Source organism: Eschscholzia californica, unplaced genomic scaffold, assembly GCF_041429995.1.
Source record: "Eschscholzia californica isolate CP2 unplaced genomic scaffold, dmEscCali1.0.p SCAF_2, whole genome shotgun sequence".
NCBI lineage: Eukaryota > Viridiplantae > Streptophyta > Magnoliopsida > Ranunculales > Papaveraceae > Eschscholzia > Eschscholzia californica.
Window position 1 is genome coordinate 6,303,913 of NW_028238309.1, and position 20,923 is coordinate 6,324,835.

At 37.1% G+C, this 20,923-nt stretch overlaps 1 protein-coding gene across 1 annotated transcript; it reads right to left on the bottom strand.

Moving 5' to 3' along the window:
- Positions 1-18,847: 18,847 nt before the first annotated feature.
- On the bottom strand, positions 18,848-20,698 carry LOC147555677 (sterol 24-C-methyltransferase ERG6A-like). Its single transcript, XM_086664555.1, has one exon. The coding sequence runs from the start codon at positions 19,999-20,001 to the stop codon at positions 19,120-19,122; it is 882 nt and encodes a 293-aa protein (XP_086520681.1). The 5' UTR covers positions 20,002-20,698; the 3' UTR covers positions 18,848-19,119.
- Positions 20,699-20,923: the final 225 nt, after the last annotated feature.

Below are 20,923 nucleotides of genomic sequence, written 5' to 3' on the forward strand. Positions count from 1 at the left end.
TAAGGGATAATCTCAAAGAAGAATCATAATATCTTTATACTACGAAATAGTAGTTTTAATCCAATAAAACTTCGGCTATCACCACCAACTCCAGTCACCACCTCTAACTCCAACCACCACCATTTTTTCCTTTTCTTCTTCCCCTACCGTCCTTCCATTAACACTATAATCTCCATTTATCTTTCTTTTCTCTACTCCTTTCTCTCCATTTCTCTCTCTACTCCACCCTATTTTCTCAACTTATCCCGCTCTCTATGTATTTAATGTGGCGAAGGGCAGGATCCCCTTCGTCGGAAAGCCGATCTGGTTTGGGGAAATCTCCAAACTAGATCCAGCTAGTGGTTTGGGGTTCTCCAAAAAATGAATGGTTTGGGAGAACCCCAAACCACTATTTCCGTCTCTTCTGAGGTTCGAGTGGTTTGTCCCCATATCGGATTTGACACCTGAGAGAGGCAGAGAGCAGAAGATAGAAATAAAGAGAGAGAGGTTAAAAGGATTAAAAATTTATTGGCCAGAGAAAATATATGATGGAGAAAATGAAACGTGAAGACCAGTCGACCTTGATCTTTTCCGACCTATCCGATTAGAGTGTTGGTGTCACTGTGTGAGTTGCAAGATCGGGTCTTTTAAAAACAAAGTTATTTTTTTTACAGAGAGAGAGGAGAGAGAAAATATATATATATTTTTATGTTTGAAAGTCGTTGGTCGGAAAATTTGCCGGTCGGCGACCTTCGCCGATGAAAACGATGAGGTGGCGAGAAGATGAGGTGGCAAAGAGAGATGATGAGATGGAGGAGAGAGAGTTGATGACTGGTTAACGGTGTTATAACGGTAACTCAAAAAGGGAGTCATCTGGGTATTCTTGACAAAGTAGGGGGTAGGCAGGAAACCGGTCACAAAGTTGGGCGCTATTTGGAAAATAACCCTTAAAAAAATGAGTCAACTAAATTTGACCAATTTTTGAGAAAGTTCTTGCACCACTTTATGACCAGCTTCCTGTCTAGCCTCCTACTTTATCGAAAATACCCAGATGGTTCCCTTTTTCAGTTACCGTTAAAAATCCGTTAACTAGTCATCATCTCTCTCCTCCATCTCATCACATCTCTCTACCACCTCATCTTCTCGCCCGCTCATCGTCTTCACCGGCGAAGGTCGCCGAACGGCCAATTTTCCAGTTGGCGACCTTCAAACATAAAAAATAAAAATAAAAGAATAATTTTTTTTTCTCTCTTCTTCTCTCCTGTTTTCCCTCTCTTCCTCTAATTTTCCCTCTCTTACTCTCTCTTCTCACTCACTCTCTCTTTATACTGGCCGTCGGTCTGGGGAACTAATTTATCTTCTCTCCTTCTCCGTCTCTTGATTTCTCATATTATCATTAGCTAATGGTTCTAGATTCTAGGTTTCAGTTAAACTAATCTACTTCTCTTTGTTGATGGTGCAAATCGATTTTATCACAAGCTTCTTGTTCTAGGCTTCTAGCTTCTATGGTTTATTGAAATTGATAAAATTCTAATCTCTTTATCTTTGCTGTTGGTTGCCGAAAGTAACAAGTTCCTCTTTGTACTGGTGAGAAGGGCATCAGACCTAACACTGGCGTTCCACTCCATTTCAAGGTCTCTATCTCTCTCTTTAGGTTTTAAGTTACTTTGATTTTATTATCAATTGTTGTTTCATTGATGATTGTTTTGTATCTTCTCGTTGCTGACTGAATTCTTCGTGTTAACAAATAAAGGAAGTAACATTTTGATGATTGAAATGTATTGAGATTAAAATCATTAAGACCCAGAGAAGAAATATGATTAGGGATGTGAAAATTCCTCTATTTTTGTTGTTAAAAAGCCTAAAAACCTCATTTTTGTACAAATTGATATTACTGTTGCCCCATTTAAAATGAGGAAGATTATTTGTTTGTTTCTATTTTTGTAATGCTCAATGATCATTGCAGGGTGACTGGATTCATCCCGTTATTAAAGGTTTTATGATACAAGGTGGAGATATCTCTGCCAGAAATGGGACAGGATGGATTTGGAGAATCTATCTATGGAATGTTGTCAATGGGCAACTCTGATTCTAGCTTCTAGGAAGAGAGCAAAAATGAGAGGAAGAGAGAAAAAAAATTGTTTTTTTTTTTTGTTTAATGTTTGAAGGTGGCGGCCGGAAAATAGGCCGGTTGGCGACCTTCGGCAGTGAAGACGGTGAGGTGGCGAGAAGATGAGGTGGCAGAGAGAGGTGATGAGATGTAGGAGAGAGAGGTGATGACTAGTTAACGAATTTTTAAACGGTAACTGAAAAAGAGGGTCATTTGGGTATTTTCGATAAAGTAGGTGGCTAGGCAGGAAGTTGGTCATAAAGTTGGGGACTATTTGAGAAATTACCCTTTGAAATAGAATATGATCATCTCCATATGGAGGAAAACATAATTTTAAGAGGCTATATATCAAAAAGCCTTCCAAAGATCGTTTATGTAATACTATAAATTGGCAAAAAGAATTCGTCAAGTGAAAGGTGGAATAGATCTTGATACATCTAACAGTTGCAAATGAAGCTTAATCTGACGATGGTTGTTTAATTTTTTCTCGGTTTAATCTCTTTCTTGCCAAAATGAAATTAATGATAAAATCTTACCTCTGATGGATAATCAAAGCGTTGGAAGTTTGTCAATCGGAAATGGAAGATGGGTTTGTTTTGATACACTAGCCCGAATTTATTTTTGGCTCGCAAAGTATTATGAATAACTATATTGGATTATTTTTTGTTGAGAACATAATGCGACCAGAAACAAACAATTGAATATCAGGAGTAAAAAAAAGTTATAGATATTATAGTGAAAGAAGAAGATACAATACGATTTTGTCATAGTACTTTATGACACAATTGGTCACGAAGAAAGTCAATTAAATTTCCCATGCTAACTATACAAAACCTTAATTTTGCTTGATAAAACTATTAGAGAAAAAAAAAACTACAATGAGAACATGTTTTAAATTACTAAATAACACTTAGGGAAGATTTATAGGGGCCTCCCATTTTTGTTAAAAGGGCTCTCCATGAATTCATTGACTTGGTAAATAGCCATTGACCTTGTTTGGTTAAAGGGCCCCCCGTGTAATGGTTTAAGAAAACCTACTTTAAGGGTGTATATCACCCACATTAGCAATCTTCATATCTCAACCCTAAATTTCTCCAAAACTCAAATCCCTAAACATTCATCTTCTCCCACTTTGGTGATAACTAAACTTTCGAAAAACTAAACCTAGAAGAAATGAAGATGAAAAGAGGGAGAGAGAACGAGAACGAGAACGAGAACGAGAGAGAAACCGGGTGAGAATGAGGGATAGATGAAGATGAAAATGGTGGTAGTGATAAAGGTGATTTTACAGAGAAAGAAGATAAACAGAAGAAGATGAAGCCGAGCTACTGGCCCAATTTTCGGTGGGCTGAGACCGAATTATGCAATATTACGGATCGAGCCCACCGTAAAATGTTGCATAATTCGGCCCGAGCCCACCATAAAATGTTACATAATTCGGCCCGAGCCCAAGGAAAATTGGTCCAACAGCTACTGGTGCTACTTGCCCAATTTTCGGCGGACTCGAGCCGAATTATGCAACATTTACGGCTCGAGCCCACCGTATTTGCCACCAGTAGCTTTTCGGTCTGGTGCGACCTGAAAGCTCACTTGTAGGTTTTTTTCCTCTCTTGATTTCACTCGCTTCTAGACGAAATGCTTATAAATAAGGTCCACAAATCTTCTTCCTTGTGTTGCTAACTAGTAGATTCAATTATTCAAACAATGTAGTTTCAAAAAATCGAAAAAACACTAAACCTAGGTTATGAGGAAGCTGAAAGAGGACGAGATGAAGATGAAAAGAGGGAGAGAAAGAGAGAACGAGAGAGAAACCGAGAGAAAATGAGGGAGAGATGAAGATGAAAATGGCGATAGTGATAAATGTGATAGAATTTACAGAGAGAGAGAGAGAGAGAGAGAGAAGATAAACTGAAGAATAAGAAGATGAAACAGAAGTTATGAGGAAGATGAAAGAGGGGTCAGTCAAGTGACTTTTTGTTAGTTTGAATATTTTTGACCTAACGGCGTTAACTTTACCGTTAGGTCAAATTAGAGAAGGGAGAGTGTCTTTTCCTAAAAGGGCCCTTCTAACCAAAATGAGAGATTTTGGAGGCGCTTCTAAAGGAGGGGTCATTTAAACAGAAATGGAGAGGGAACGACTAAAATCTCCCTAACACTTATCAAGAAACACAAAACTGTTCAAATGTAAACAGTTGGAGAGAGTAAAATTCCATTTTCCCCCAAATAAGAGATAAAAAAAATTATCTTTTGTTTGTTGAGAGAAGAGGGAATTTATATTTGTCGTAAAAAAATCTTTCAGTAAAAATGATATTTCATTAAAAAATAAATTCTTACTGAAAATAACAACTTCAAAATTTTCATGTAAAGCATCATAAGCATCTACCTCCAGGGCAAGAAAACAATATTCTCATTTGATATAGACAAACAAAACTTGTCTTGAACAAGATGTACAATGGAATCTCAATGAACTACTTAAAAGAAAGACCTCTCAATTCATATAAAGGAACACATATGAAACAAGAGTGAATTACTTTTTTTTTTTTTTTTCAGGGAAAGCCAAATAGAATATACGATGTTAGGGCAAAGCCAACGTGCATGGGCTGGGGCTCCCAATTTGAATTTTGGGAGCCCCAGCCCAGCCCGTTGGCTGCCCAACCCGAGAGCCCGGGCTTGGGGGCTCCCATCCCCAAAACTTTACCGTTGGGAATCCCCAACGGCTGTATTGGGGTGGATCCCCGGAAGCCTGGGGCTCCCAGTCCCAAAACTTTACTGTTGGGAATCCCCAACGGCTGTATTGGGGTGGATCCCCTATTAAAGGGGATCCACCCCAATACTAAATCTCACCTCTCTCTCATTTTCTTCTTTCTCTCTCATTTTTTCATCTTTCTCCCTCAATTTCGTCCAAGTTAAACTCCAATTTTTCATCTTTCTTCAATTTCTTCAATGGATAGTCCAAATCCCGATTTCAATAATTTTGGCTATGTAGAAATGTTAAACTCCGATTTCAATTATGATGAAGTTAATTTATCGAATGATGTGGTCGAAGAAAATTTTGATTGTAATGAAACGCCAACGTCGTCGGTAAAGCGTTATACTCAAGTAGATGATAGTGTGCTCGTTAATGCTTATTTACATATTGCCACCGATGCGATTATTGGCAATGATCAAAGAGCGGGTACTTTTTGAAACAAGATTACCGAACACTTCAACGAGCGTACAAATCAAAATCGTGTAGCAAAGGGTCTTAAATGTCGTTGGAGCGAAATTAACAAGCAATGCGCGAAGTTTTGTGGGTATTTGTCATTGTTGCAAAGGAACCCAAAAAGCGGAGAAAATGATGATGATCGGGTAATTACTATTATTACATTTTGACAACATTAAGATTTTTTTTTTACACAGATTTGAAATTAAAATTTTTATTTTTGCAGTTAAACTCCGCAAAACTATTGTTTAAACAAAACAATGGGAACAAAGATTTTAAGTTCGAACATTGTTATAAAATTTTGAAAGACCATCCCAAATGGTCATCAAACTTATCTCAAGCTTCGTCAAACAAAAGAAAAACTTCTTTGGACCAAGACGAAGGATCTCCCTCCACAATCCAACAAAGACCACTTGGAAGAAAAGCAAGCAAGGAGGCTAGAGATAAATCCAGAAGTACTGAAACTTCTACAACGATTGAGTTTTGGAAAGAGAGAAATGCGAATCAGGAGAGTAGAGATAAACTTCTCAATGACGCCATTAATTCGGAAAAAGAAAGTCGACTACTTCAAAACAAACAATTAGATAATGAAAGAAAAAGAATTAGTCATGGAAGAAAAAAAATTAAACGCTAAAGTGATGCAAATGGGGATAGACTTGGTGGGCAAAGATACTTCGAACATGACTCCCGAAATAACTTGTTATGCATAGGATATTGCTCTCAAATTGGATGAAGGCGAATGGGGATACATTTTAGTTATTCTAATTAGATCTTTTTAATTATGTATGAATTTTAATTATTTATTAAATTTGAGAAGAAAATGACTCAAAATGAATATACTAAGCTAGTCCATTTCTAATTCATCTTAGTCATCATAATCAGCATGGCCATCCTTGATATAATCATCAGTATCTTGGGTAACATCATTATCAACAAAATTATCTTCACTTGAATTTATAACAATGTTGCGAAGGAATTGATCAGCATCTATTTCAATGAGTTGAAGAACAAGACCACCGTTAGATCTATGTGCCCTAAAATACTCATGACTTTTTACGTTCACTTCTTTGATCACCAATCTCCCATGATTATATGATCTCTTCAAAACCCATGACAAATGAATGGTAGATTGTATGTTCTCGCCAAGGTATAGCTGGTAGAAAATCTCTCTCCATCTCTGTCCTTTGATTCTTAATACTAATTATCTTATTACGATTGTACTGCCTATAATCTCCCATGTCATCTTCTTCTTCCTAGGGTCGGTCTTGAGATTTTGAAGGCCCGAAACAAATTTAAGAATGTCGCCTACATGCGTTTCACAAGAAAAAATGTGTATATCGCAACTTTCTACATTTTCTTTGCACGTATGTACTATGAGGTTTAAACATAAAACTCGTGTTCATAACTTGCAGTCTGAATCGAACGATGTGGTTGACTTCCCGATCAAGTGGTTTAGCGAGTTCGGAACTCGGCAGGTCAGTAGCTTGTTCAATTTCATTTTTTTTAACAGTATGAGAAAAGAGCCCAAGAAGTTTCAACATTCTTTTTTTTGGTGTTTATGGTGATAGTGTTGGTTGGGCTTTGATAGTGAATGTGGTTGTGAGATTTGATGGTGGTGGTGATGGTGGTGGTAGCGGAGGTACAATAGTAGATGTTTAGTAATTGTGGTGGTGGGAGTGGAGGCTTAGTAATTGTGGTGGTGGTAGTGGAGGTTTAGTAATCGTTGTGGTTGTAGTTGTGGTGTTGAAGTTTAGCAATCTTGGTACTCGTGATAGTTAGTGATAGTGGTGGTAGCACATTGTGAAGGTTTAGCTGCAATGGTGGTGGTGGTGGTAGAAATGTTGACTTGATTTATTTCGATGTTGTAGCATGCTTTTTACCAATGGAGCTAAAATAGACTACCCCGTTTTTATATTTTGTTGTAGTCTTCTTGAGAGGCCCTAGAACTCTAGTGATGGGATCATGTTAAGAAAGAAGAAGATGAACCCAAGTTGGAATTTGAAATATATGTCATTCGCAAACGTTTTCAATCCATTCCACGTTTTTTTTTTGTTGAAATTTTCTGTCCATACCAATTGAGGGTGTAAATCAACTATTTAAAAAAAAACGATGGTGTAGTCCCAATATATTTTTCTCTCAAAATTGACTCCATATAATTTAGACATCAAATAAAACTAAAATCAGCAGACACCAAACACCAGTCATCTGTTTAATTTGGAGTTATATGATTTGGAGCTATTGATAGATAAATATCTTATTATATTGATATTGATATTAATATATAATATTTGGAACTATTAATGGATAAATATCTTATTTAATTGAAATCAATGTATATTAGTATCTTCAAAACAATCAGATTCGTTAATGAATTAGTAAAGGGATAAAAACCTAGCTTACCAATCAAAAATTGCAGTAAATTAAAGAGAAGAATCAGAGAATGAAAAATTAATTAACTCAATAAACTAATTAACTAGAATAATTTTCTATTTAGCAACATTTTCATCAACAAACTTACTCAAATCAAGAAAAAACCTAAAACAGTTCGAACTCCATGATTTCTTCTTGTTCTACTTTTAATATGATTTTACCCACAATACATAAACCCAAGTAGAACTTTTCATATTCTCATCATTTGCTTCTTCATATGGAATTTCATTTGTTCCATCATCAAAATTAAGAGCATAACTTGAAGCATCATACTGAAATTTATTATTCAATCTTTTCTTTCCTCCATTATTTTTCATTACTTTCTTCACAGCAGCTCTTGTTTTCCAGAAAAGATTTCTACAATAATTCCAACCCATTTTAGAGATCTTGAAATCAAACTTGGGTTTTCAATTTCTGCATGAAAGGAAAAGTTTTGAAATTTGATACTGATTTCAGAATTGAAGAACTAATTTTGAATTTTCTGCTACTAGAGGTGAGTTCTTATTTATCAAACAACTAGAGAGAGAGAGAGAGTGAAAAAGAGAAGTTGGGGGGTTTTAAAGACTTGACACTTTTGGTTTTGCAGTATTGGTGTGGTTGGTCACGTGGGGACCCGAAGAAGAACTCCATGATTCAGATGAGACAGAGAAGATGGAGAAACCCTAGAGAGAGAAGAAAATTAGAGAGAGAAAAGGTGAAGGGAGCTCTTTATCTCTCATTCTTTTGGTCCCATCGCTTTCAAAATCGTTGTTGTCATACATACATGCTCAAGGACAAGTATAGAGCCGACGGGAAGGAATCCCATATCTCTTGGCTCTCCCAATCATGAATTCTTAGGCCTTTTTGTGAAAGTTCATGTTAGTCGGTAGAATAGAAGATACAAACTAAAATAAAGAACACAATAGTTTACGTGGTTCGGTCGGAGGATCACGACCTATATCCACGGAGAAAGCCATGAATGGCTGGATTATATTATCTCCACAATCGTGGGATTGATTGGTTACAGACTCGAAGACTCAATGCAACTCAATTCAATGTAAAATACATAGAGGTCACTTCTATTTATAGAGTGATTTGGGTATCTTATTTTCCTAGGACTCTATCTAGGATAAGTATAAATAATATCTTCATATATCTTGGACAGTTGATACGGATATCTTCGGATATCTACGGATCTCGATTCATCTCGATCTTTATGCTCTAACACTCCCCCTCAAGTTGGAAGCGGAACTTGTGGAGTTTCCAACTTGAAAATTGAATTTGGAAAAGGTGGATGTTGCTCGCATGCGGTCGGATTCAAACTTGAACTTGAACTTGAACTTGAACGTAGACTAATTTTGTTTAATGTCGAACAATTTTCAATGGTGCTGAATTCTTTGTCTGCATCTTGAACTTGTAATCGCACATATACTTGATATAATATTTTTGTCTTTCGTAAGCTTGAATCTCATTCTTTTCTTCTTTGTTTTCTTTCTTTCTCGAGCTTGAATAAAATTTGGTGAGAGGGAAGTGAGCTTCAAATTTATCAACAAACTAAGGAGGAAACGATGCCATATGTAGTTGATGATGGAAGAGAGGAACCGGTGGATCCACAAAGAGGATGATGAAGACATAGAGCAGAGATATAGCCGAGAGAGAGAGTTATGGCCGAGAGAGAGATTACACCATGTGTATTACCGATCATTGAATGATCGGGAGATGAGATAAACTCGTCGGATCACAAACTGAGAGGGAGAGGGACGATTACTCACAAAACTGAAAAGAAATCAGTGGTGGCTAATAGGGTGATGTCCAAATCGATGAAGGATTTCGATTGGTCTAAGGAATAGCCGAGAAAGTCGATCGGCAAAAAAGAAAGTTCTCAATCCAATTTCTGGTGAGCTGGAGAGACGAAGGTCGAAAAACCAAAATTTAATTGGTTTTGAAAAAAAAAATTCACAACATTGAATACATCAAACAACATTGGAGGCGAGAGATTGAATACGATGAATATCGAGATGAAGCAAAAATTATAGTAGTATATCCTACTAAATATGATTTGAAGGTGGTGTAAGTGATGAGATGCGAGAGCAACCATCAACGATGTGTGGGAATTTGTGACTCCTCATTAACAAAACCACGGCAGTGATGATTAAACGATAATTACAACAAAAAAATTGTTGGAACTCGCGGAAGTTTGAATCTGGATTAAAAAAAAGAAACAATTTGACAAAGACTGTTTTGAGAAGAGAAGGAACAGTGGAAGTTGTCCAATGATAAACGTTATGAAAGGGACGAGATATTATGCGGTTTGTTGGAAACCGACTCGTTTAGTGGTTGAAGCCACTTAAAAGAATCATAAGATAATTGTTGGATGATGACGGATTACTCGTATGAATGTGATCATCCAGAGATAATGATCTGAACTGGTTAGTCTTTAATTGATTCTCTATATCATGAATATAGAGGATATGTTGTTGATATTAGGAAAATAGAAAAAGATGGTTGATTGATTGAGCACGTCCCTGAGATCCAGGAACAAAAGACACAATTGATACTGTTGACCGATGACCAAGCTTAATGTATTAGCTGGGATGGATGACCATTAAGAAGATCTTCTTTGCATCTAACGACATATATGTTTTGCAAAAGTCGAAAAAATCAATAAAGTGATTGAAAAGTGAAATCACAACGAAAGAAAATCGTTGGGATAGCGGAAGTAAAAAGTTGATGAAACAAGATTGTTAAACTCGCTCATGAGAATCACAAGATGAACTTGGAAAAAAATATCAACAAAGTGATATATCGATTACTTAATCACAACGAAAATATCGTCGGTAATAGTGGAAGCTAAAAAAAGTTGATGAAACAGGATTGATGAACCTGCTCAGAAGAATTTAATCGATCCAAATAAAAAATCAAGAATTGTGGAAGTTTGAAAGTTATTGCGGAGGAGGTCTCCTCCATGGTCTTGATTAAGATAAACATCACTTCTCACAGTGAAGAGATGGTTTGATTACCATCACATAAAGACATAGTCTGATTACTATGTACCGAAGAAAAAAAATCTTCATAAGTCATCTTTGAGAGAAAAAACAAATTGATTGATGGACTCACAAAGGGATCATGATTGATGAAAGGAGCATGAACACCACAAGCAGAAGGAAGAGAGAAAGCTTGAGTGATATTCAAAACAATACCCAATTGACTACTACGTTACAACCACAATACATAAGCTGGTGGCATCGGGAAAGATGTCTACCCATGAAAGTTCATGTTAGTCGGTAGAATAGAAGATACAAACTAAAATAAAGAACACAATAATTTACGTGGTTCGGTCGGAGGATCACGACCTACATCCACGGAGAAAGCCATGAATGGCTGGATTATATTATCTCCACAATCGTGGGATTGATTGGTTACAGACTCGAAGACTCAATGCAACTCAATTCAATGTAAAATACATAGAGGTCACTTCTATTTATAGAGTGATTTGGGTATCTTATTTTCCTAGGACTCTATCTAGGATAAGTATAAATAATATCTTCATATATCTTGGACAGTTGATACGGATATCTTCGGATATCTACGGATCTCGATTCATCTCGATCTTTATACTCTAACACTTTTACCCTCTTTTTGTGGTTTTTTTTTTGTTGATTTGGTGAAGTGATGAGAAATTAGTTGCACAAATATAATAACTTTTATTACCACGATCTTTGTTTTTTTTATACACTGTTAAGATGTATTTTTATCCATCACCATTTGGTGTAGGGATTGGACACTCACTCTTAAGTGTATAAGGTTGTGAGATCGTGTATCGGTGGAAGCAGTTTGCCATCAAGATTTATCCAACGTAATTTAAGTAATAAATAAAGTAAAGGTAGAAGTAGATAGATTTTCAGTCCCCCTAGAGGTCTTATATGACCTTTAGAACTCAGGATGTCTTAATTGGCAGTTATAGTGTTTATTCAAATTCATGATATGTTGCATATTACTTTCATAATGTATCAATGTCATTAAAATGTAATGACTCTTGGAGCTCAATCTCAAAAAAAAAAACGATGCATTTTAGTCTATATCGATGGGAGATAGAAAAGTGTTACACTTCCGTATGGGAATAAACACCACCATTTAAGTGAAGTGTTTCAAACATGTGAGTCCCGCGAGTGAGGAAAATAACCCTATTTCTTAAGTGTTCACACATTGTAGCTTAATTTAGATTAACCCTAATTAGTATAATGAGTCATTACCATGTTGTCATCTCATATGTTCAAGAATAACAAATCAACAATGACTCAATTACAGTGCAGTAAATCTACCTAAGTAATCATGGATGATAATATTCCTTAAGAAAAAAAAGAGATGGACGACTGACAATTACCCTGTTCAGTCATGATCAATCAAATCAAAACAATAGGATTCTTTCTTCTTCTCTCTTACCCTGCAACTTCTTTTTGTCTCTACTTTGAAACCCTTTTGCTCCTCCAATAAATTCTCCACAGTATTTCAAATCCCTGTCATTGGTTTGATTCTATACATTATCCATTGATGACCACCATCTGCAAAATTTGTAAATGACACACTGGTTTTCTAAATTTGGATCATAGGGGTTGCCAAAATGCTATACAAAAATTTCTTGACCTGTCATTCTCTTTTACTTGGGCAATCTTTGTCTTCAACCTTGGTTTTGGTAATGGTGTGTATTTTGATGATATCATGTTGTACAAGCTTGTTTGTCTAGCATCTTGGTGGGGTTCAATGGAAGGGAATCTCCTATCCCCACTTGTGATTTTTTCAAAATCATCAATTTTTTTTTTTTGTTGAAAGAAAATCATCAATTTTGTTGATATTGTAATTCTTTATATGCTATATCACAACTTTGTAGTCATTTAGTTATTGTGTTAACTATGTGACCTTCAGGATCAACAAAATAGTCGAACAATTTAATTAAAAATTATGGTATAAACGTTATTTTTACATGATGTAATATAGGAACATTCTCTTTCACCGTACATATTTAGAAGTTTTATCGTCTTCGAAGTAACGAACACGTATAAATTTTCCCGACGAAGCTAGTTAGTGCAACACAAAAATTATACTCCAAAATAAATTTGGGATTCCTAATTGTATAGGTTAAATTCTTTATCATAGTGGTGCCTTTATAATTAACTCCACCCAACAAACTTCATTGGACCTTTAATCGTCTTTCGAAAATTAGGGTATACTTTTAGCTTGAAACCACCAAGGAGGCAAGAAGTACTCCTGCTTCATAGCATACATAGGCCAAGGTTTCATTCCTGTTGTACTAAGCAACTAAAATTCAAAGGAAAATCCACTTGACATTATTGAGACTGGACCATGGCATCAAACATGTACTATGTTATACAACTAGCACATAAAATATCATAGACTCATGGTCAAGTAGCTTCTAAAAGCAAGTAGGTATTGATGGGTTTGTGGGTAATTAACATCACTAACAACTACTACAAGAATTGTTGGTGTGTATGGATATGCATGGGATTTCATTTCATGTACTCTTACACAGTAAAAAGGTAAAAAAGATGCTTTCATGTGTTTTTTTTTGTTGTTGAGAATAATGCTTTCATGTGTTTGACAACCACTAAAAGAATTTTTGACTGATATGGGGATATCAATATCTTGTGGTTATATTTAATGGAAGTTTTGTTTACATCATTTGGTTGGACTAGTTACTAAGTTGGATTTCTGTTTTCAAGTATCAACTTTGAGATACAATTAAAATATATTACCTTTCACAATCAATAGAAGATTTAATCTGCCATAAGAAACACAATTGATATGACTCATCCTGTTTTGTACTCTACTGGAAAGAGCGAGATCCAACCTTTCAGTCGCGAGCTTCGCAATACTCTCTAAAAACTACATAGAAGACCTTTGCAGAACAAAAAAAAAAAAAAGAGATGAAGCAAAAAAAAATAACACCAGATATCCGCCGTAGTCAAGGTAGACTCATGATCTGTTAAAGGTATGTTATTTTCCTTTCAACAAAAAAAAAAAAAAGGTATGTTATTTTCATTAGGGTTATTTCCCATATGGCCCCCTACTTTGTGACCAGCTTCCCGCCTGGCCCCCCACTTTACGAGAAATACCCATATGGCCCCCTTCCGTTATAACACCGTTACTCTCTCTCTTCCATTTCTTTTCTCTCTCCTCCAACATGTTTTCTCTCTCTGCCACCTCGTCAAAACCAGCCACCTCATCACCTTCTCCGGCGAGTTCGCCGGCCGGCCAAATTTCCGGTCGGCGACCTTCAAATATAAAAAAAAAAATTCTTTTTTTCTCTCTCTTCTCTCTCTCTCTAAAAAAACTTTTTTTTTTTTAAAATTCTCTCTCCTCCCTCTCTTCTTCTTCTTCTTCTTCTTCTTCTTCTCTTCTCTTCTCTTCTCTCTCTCTTCTTCTTCTTTCTCTCTCTCTTTCCCCCCTCTCTCTATTCTCTCTCTCTCGACCTCCGGCGTAGTCGCCGGAGGTCGAACAGAATCTGTTCGAACAGAACAGATCTGAACAGAACAGAATCTGTTCTGTTCAGAACTGAACAGATTCTGTTCGACCTCCGGCGACTTCGCCGGAGGTCGAGAGAGAGAGAGAATAGAGAGAGGGGGGAAAGAGAGAGAGAAAGAAGAAGAAGAGAGAGAGAAAAGAGAAGAAGAAGAGAAGAAGAAGAGAAAGAATTTAGCGAGAGAATTTAAATTTTTTTTTTTTTTTTTTTTAGAGAGAGAGAGAGAAAAAAAGATTTTTTTTTTTTTTTTTTTTTATATTTAAAGGTCGCCGACCGGAAATTTGGCCGGCCGGCGACCTTGTCGGAGAAGGTGATGAGGTGGCTGGTTTTGACGAGGTGGCAGAGAGAGAAAACATGTTGGAAGAGAGAGAGTAACGGTGTTATAACGGAAGGGGGCCATATGGGTATTTCTCGTAAAGTGGGGGGCCAGGCGGGAAGCTGGTCACAAAGTAGGGGGCCATATGGGAAATAACCCTTTTCATTATTCAAGTTACTTCCTTCAAAAATATTGTTTTATAGGTACTTTACCTCCGCAACCTTAATTCTAAAAATTTACATCATAACTAAAGGATCACACCTTAAAACCAAAATTAAAAGGGTTAGTAATTTTGACTGTGATGAATTTTGTGGATATCTTATTTTAATTAAGGGGTATTTTCCAAATGGCCCCCAACTTTTTAACCAGCTTCCTTCCTAGCATCCTACTTTAGCAAATATTCTCATATGGTCCTCTTTTTCCGTTATCTTTAACTTTCCGTTGCTCTCACTCCTCCATCTCATTTCCTCTCTCTGCCAAGTCACCTAACACGCCACATCATCATCTTCTCCGACAGGGGTCGCCGGCTGGTCAAATTTACGGCCGGCGACCTTCAAACCTATTTTTTTCTCTTCTTCTTCATCTCTCTCTCCCGCTTTCTCTCTCTTCTCCTTCTACCTCTCTCCCTCTCTTTCTTCTTCTTCCTCTCTCTCTTCCCTTCTCTTCTCACTCTCTCTAAAATGGCCGACGAAGCGGGGAACCCTTCGCCGGGCGTCGGTCTTGGAAAACACAGGAGAGAGAGGAAGAAGAAGAGATTTTTTTTTTTAGGTTTGAAGGTCGCCGGCCGGTGACCCCTGTCGGAGAATATGATGATCTGTCGTGTTAGGTGACTTGGCAGAGAGAGGAAATGAGATGGAGGAGAGTAACATAAAGTTAAAGATAACGGAAAAAGGGGCCATATGAGAATATTTGCTAAAGTAGGAGGCTAGGCAGGAAGCTGGTCACAAAGTTGGGAGCCATTTGGGAAATAACCGTTTAATTAAAGGTTATTTCTCAAATGACCATTTAGTTTGTCGCGTAGTCCTATAGTTTATCGAAAATATCAAGATAGTCTCTTTTTGGCTCTTACCGTCACATGATTGTTAAAGACAGAAAATTTATTCTAAACTTACCCCTCCGTGCCGGAGCATGCTTTTTCACCGCATCTTCCCAATGGCAATTAATGATCTATCATTTTAATATTAAAACCAAATCTAGAGAGAGAAAGTAAAATAAACCTTTTTTTTAATAGGGTTATTTCTCAAATAGCCCCCAACTTTGTGACCGTTTTCTTGCTTAGCCCCTACTTTGTCAAAAATACTCAGATGACCCCCTTTTTCACTTACCGATATAACACCGTTAACTAGTCAACATTTATCTCTCTTCCATCTCATCACCTCTCTCTGCCACCTCATCGTCTTCTCCGACAAGGTCGCTGGCTGGTCAATTTTTCGGTCGTCGACCTTCAAATATAAATTTTTTATTTTATTTTCTCTCTCCTCTCCTCTCTCTCTAAAAAAAATTCATTTTCTCTAGAGAGAGAGAGAGGAGAGGAGAGAGAAAATAAAAAAAAGTGTTTTTTTAAATATTTGAAGGTTGCAGGCCGGAAAATTGGTCGGCCGACGACCTTGCCGGAGAAGACGATGAGGTGGCGAGAAGATGAGGTGACAGAGAGAGGTGATGAGATGGAAGAGAAAGAAATGTTGACTGGTTAATGGTATTATAACGGTAAGTTAAAAAGGGGGCCATCTGGGTATTTTTGACAAAGTAGGTGGCTAGGCAGGAAACCAGTCACAAAGTTGGGGGCTATTTTGAAAATAACCCTTTTAAATTATCATCTTCTTTCTCTAGCTTTCTGATGATTCCCAGTAGACCTAAAAATCATCTTCTTCTTCGTCACCACATAAACCTTAGGGAGATTTTAAAAGGCCTCCCCGTTTTTGTTAAAAGGCCTCCCCATGATTTCGTTGACTTGGTAAAAACCCTTTGACTTGGCTTGGTTAAAGGGCCCCCCTCTTTGAATGGGTGAAAAAAACCCCCTTTAAAGGTGTATTTCACCCACATTTTCTCTCCTCCATCTCATTTTCTCTCTCTGCCACATCATCATCTTCTCCGGTAGGTCGCCGACCGGCGACCTTCAAATTTTTTTTTTTTCTTCTCTCTCTCTCTCCAAAAAAAAATTTTTTTTTTTTTTTTTTTAACTCTCTCTGTCTCTATAGATCTAGAGAGAGAGAGAGAGTGCAGCCATTGAAGGTCTGCGAACAGACCTTCAATGGATCTGTTCGCAGACCTCCAAAGGGTCTGCGAACAGACCCTCAAAGGGTCTGTTCGCAGACCTCTAATGGGTCTGCGAGCAGATCCATTGGATCTGCTCTCTCTCTCTCTCTAGAGATCTAGAGAGAGAGAGTTAAAAAAAAAAAAAAAGAAATTTTTTTTTTGGAGAGAGAGAGAGAATAAAAAAAATAAATAAATAATAATTTGAAGGTCGCCGGCCGGAAGTTTGGCCGGCCGGCGACCTACCGGAGAAGATGATGATGTGGCGTGGTCAACATCTCTGGTCTTGGGTTAAGTTTGACCTAACGGCGTTAACTTTGCCGTTAGGTCAAATATTGATGAAGGAGGTGCTCTTTTGTAGAGGGGGCCCTATAACCAAATGGGTTATAATGAGGGGCGCTTTTAGCGGGGAGGCCTTTTAACAAAAACGGGGGGGCCTTTTAAAATTTCCCTAAACCTTAATACAATCATCATGGATGAAAAACAAATGAACTTTTATCTTTACAACCACAATTCTCCATCACCATTTTCATCTACACCTAAAAAATTAAGTAAATCAACAAAGACATCAACCTCAAGTTCTTCATAGACCTAGAGAGGGAAATTGTTTGTCTTCTTCATCATCATCATCATCATCATCATTAACGTCCTCCTCCTCCTCCTCCTCCTCCTCCTCATCATCATCATCATCATCCTCAACCTCCTCCTCATCACCATCATCATCATTATCATCATCATCAACGTCTTCATCATCAAATTCAATCCATAGAGTGAGGAAAGTGAAAATTTTGTCATTGTTTAGAACCAATTTATTCAAGAAATCAATTTATTCTATTTCTCTCTCTCTCTCTCTATTTTAATGCTGGCCTTTTCACTCTGTTTGTCGAAAAGAAGAAAAAGAAAGGGATAGAGAGAGCGAAAGAGTAAAGAGATGAGTGAGTCTTTGAGAGGGACAGAGAGAGAGGGAGAGAGAGAAAGAGAGAGAGAGAGAGTAAGGAGATGAGTGCGCCTATGAGAGCGAGATTGTGTGTGAAGAAGATGAGTGTGTTTTTAAATGAGTCTTGGAAAGATGCCTATGAAAATACGTGTTTGACACAAGGAAGGGTGATTTAGGAATACAAAGTCTGACATTAATGATATTTTAACAATAACGACAAAAGAGATTATCTGGATATTTTCGATAAACTAGGGGATCACGAGAGAAGGTGATTGTAAACTAGAGGACTATTTAAGAAATAACCCTTTAACTAATCATATCTATAAACAAGTGAAAGAAAGCACTTGCAACAAAAAAAAAAGAAAGTGAAAGGAAGCAATACAAACAAAACTACTTTCATATAGGATTACTTTCAAAAGTAGACAACAAGAAAATTCCCCTTCAAATTAGTACTAAACTAGTGACTTCTTCCAAATGTTATTTCTCGTTTTAGTCGAATTTAAACATATTAAAGTAAAGAAAAGATAAAAGAAAAGAAATATTCGAGAAATATTCTCATAGTAAAGTTTCAAGAGGTTAATGTCACATCACTTCCACTATGTACTCCCCAAAACAATAAAGATTGGGTTACAAATACATTGATATAAACCCCCGCGACAGAGACTGTACCACAACTATTCTAAGTTTTTTTCTTGTAGAAATCTACAAGAGTATTCTCTTATATTTATTACATCACATCGCGATGGCACAAATTAAAATACCAAATGGAGATCGGATGAGTAGATACACTACCATAATCGACGCTTAGACTTTTGAAAGCCACAAAAATATAGGCAGGTCTATTAAAAGACCAACCCTGAGTCTTGCCTCTTCAAATTAAAATGCGCCTCTAAGATTATCACACATGATGGTGAATTTAACAGGGTATAATATATATGTCCATTACAACGACCAGAGATACATAAGAGGTTGTAGCTCAATTGACAAACACACTTATAAGTCATTGATAATACACCAAATGGACTGTCGAAGAAAACTTCCTCAACAACGTCACTGAACTCAATTTAGTCTTAGTTCATATTCGATCTTAAAAATGAAATTCATACTATCAAAATAGATGTCCTTGATTCCAATAAACTAATTATATACACATAACAACTCACAAACATATAATAATTATACCATTTCCCCCCACCACACAAATACATGTCTAAGTTCTTCGTTTTCGAACAAAACAAATATCTGATCTGGCTTCGCCTCGGCAGATTTTCCAATCTAACTAGTACTATTTTATCTTTAGAAACTGATATTTCGAAAATGTTAAGGTCATAGAAAAACTATCTAAAAAAACAGTCATTTTCTTGGTTACCAAATTTTAACAGAGATTGTTACATCTCCAATCAACCCTAAACTCACCTGATCCAAGTGACAGTTCATAAGGTTTCCGAAACGATACGATATGACTACTTACCATAAAAGCCGTTACACGTTCCGATACACGAATTTCTTCCATTCGTAACTCTTTTAATCTCTGAACATATTCCGGTACATAAAATAAATCCCAAACAACTCCAATCCCACCTGGTTTCAAAACCCTAATTACTTCTCCCAATCCTTTCATTCTCTCCGCCGCGGCAGCGGTTGTTCTATGCCCAAATTCTTTTCCGATTTTATGTAAAAAAACGGCCGAAACAACTACATCAAAGTAATTATCAGCGAAAGGTAAATAACGGGCGTCACCTTCTTTACACGTTACGTATTCTTGAACACCTTCTTCACCGGCGGTTCGGAGTGTTGAAACAGTTGTTTTCCGACGATCAAGTCCGACAACTCGACCGGAACTTCCTTCCTTCTTTAACTGTAACGCCACCGTATTTAAGAGGATACCACGGCCGCATCCGACGTCGAGTACAGTTTTGACATTTGACCAGTCGTTGACTGCGTTGACCATTCGCTGAGCCATTTCCCAGTGAAGTGAAACAGACGAGTAGAAAATGTTACCGGCGGCGAATGAGAGACAAATAGCTAAGATTGCGGTGACTGAACCGATGAATCCGGCGATGAAACGAGGAGCTCCGGTAGGGAGAGTAGGAAAGAAAGAATTGAAAACAGAGCAGATTGGATTGAAATAGAAAAGAAAAAGTAGAGAGAGAAAGGAGAAGAAGAAAACTTGAATTAAGAGAAACATTAAAGTTTGCCATTCATCCATACCGTAGATCGTATAGATCTGTGTCCAATCTCTTCCAGTTTTCCCCATTTTGAAGAACAACAAAAAAATCCGATTTCGATTCAGGTCTAATAATGGCGGATCAAATTGATAATGAATCAGATTAAGGTCTAATAATTCATAATGAGAGAATTAGATCATCGATTAATAAGTTAGAATCTTAGATCATTTGGGGCAGATGAGTTAAAAGATAACCAGAAATTGCAGAATCAGTTCAGGTGATGTGTTCTTCAATTGGGCTTGATATGAGGATTCTTTCTTTCTTTCTCTCTCTAAAATTAGGTGATATTATAAGTGAATTTGGTAATCTGCCATTAAAGTAATGGGAGAAAGCTCAGGGTAGAGAGAGAGAGAGAGAAGTTCTCTATTTATCTTTGAGAGAGTGAAGGGGATGAAGTGGTGGGTTTAATGAGTGAGGAAGGGGAATTGGTTTTATCTTTGACTCCCTATTTATAAGCATAACGCCCTCTTACTAATGGCTGTGGGGAAAGAGATTGACTAAGGTAAGTCTTCTTTGACCGAAAACATCTATTGGCACCAGGGTATAAAGGACATGGATCGATCCGTCCAATACTCAAAGCAAGGCTTTAGAATTGAACCAGTATGAGAAGTTTTAGACGGTTAGTCCAAGCCCTTGCTTTGGGTCTCCAAGAGTATTTAAAATGGTGATTTTGAATCAAGATTTTGTCTCTCTAACTCTACATCATGGATCAAGGTTGGTTAGGAACCAAAGTTCTTTCCATGATGATTTTACTATTTTTCTCTTTCTAACTCCTCGTTGTAGATCGATGATGATGAATTTGAAAACAAGGTTGTTTCCATGATGGTATGAAGAAGAATATTAGGACAAGTTAAGGGAGATGGGTGCTAATAGGCATTCGGGGTTAGTAACAATTTCGTCAGGTGCCTTTAGCCACTCCCAAAGGAGAGTTAGCAGATAAAGATAAATTCC

What these genes read in the sequence shown, in the direction of transcription:
- LOC147555677 (XM_086664555.1), bottom strand. Translation starts at nt 20,001, where the DNA reads ATGGGGAAAACTGGAAGAGATTGGACACAGATCTATACGATCTACGGT.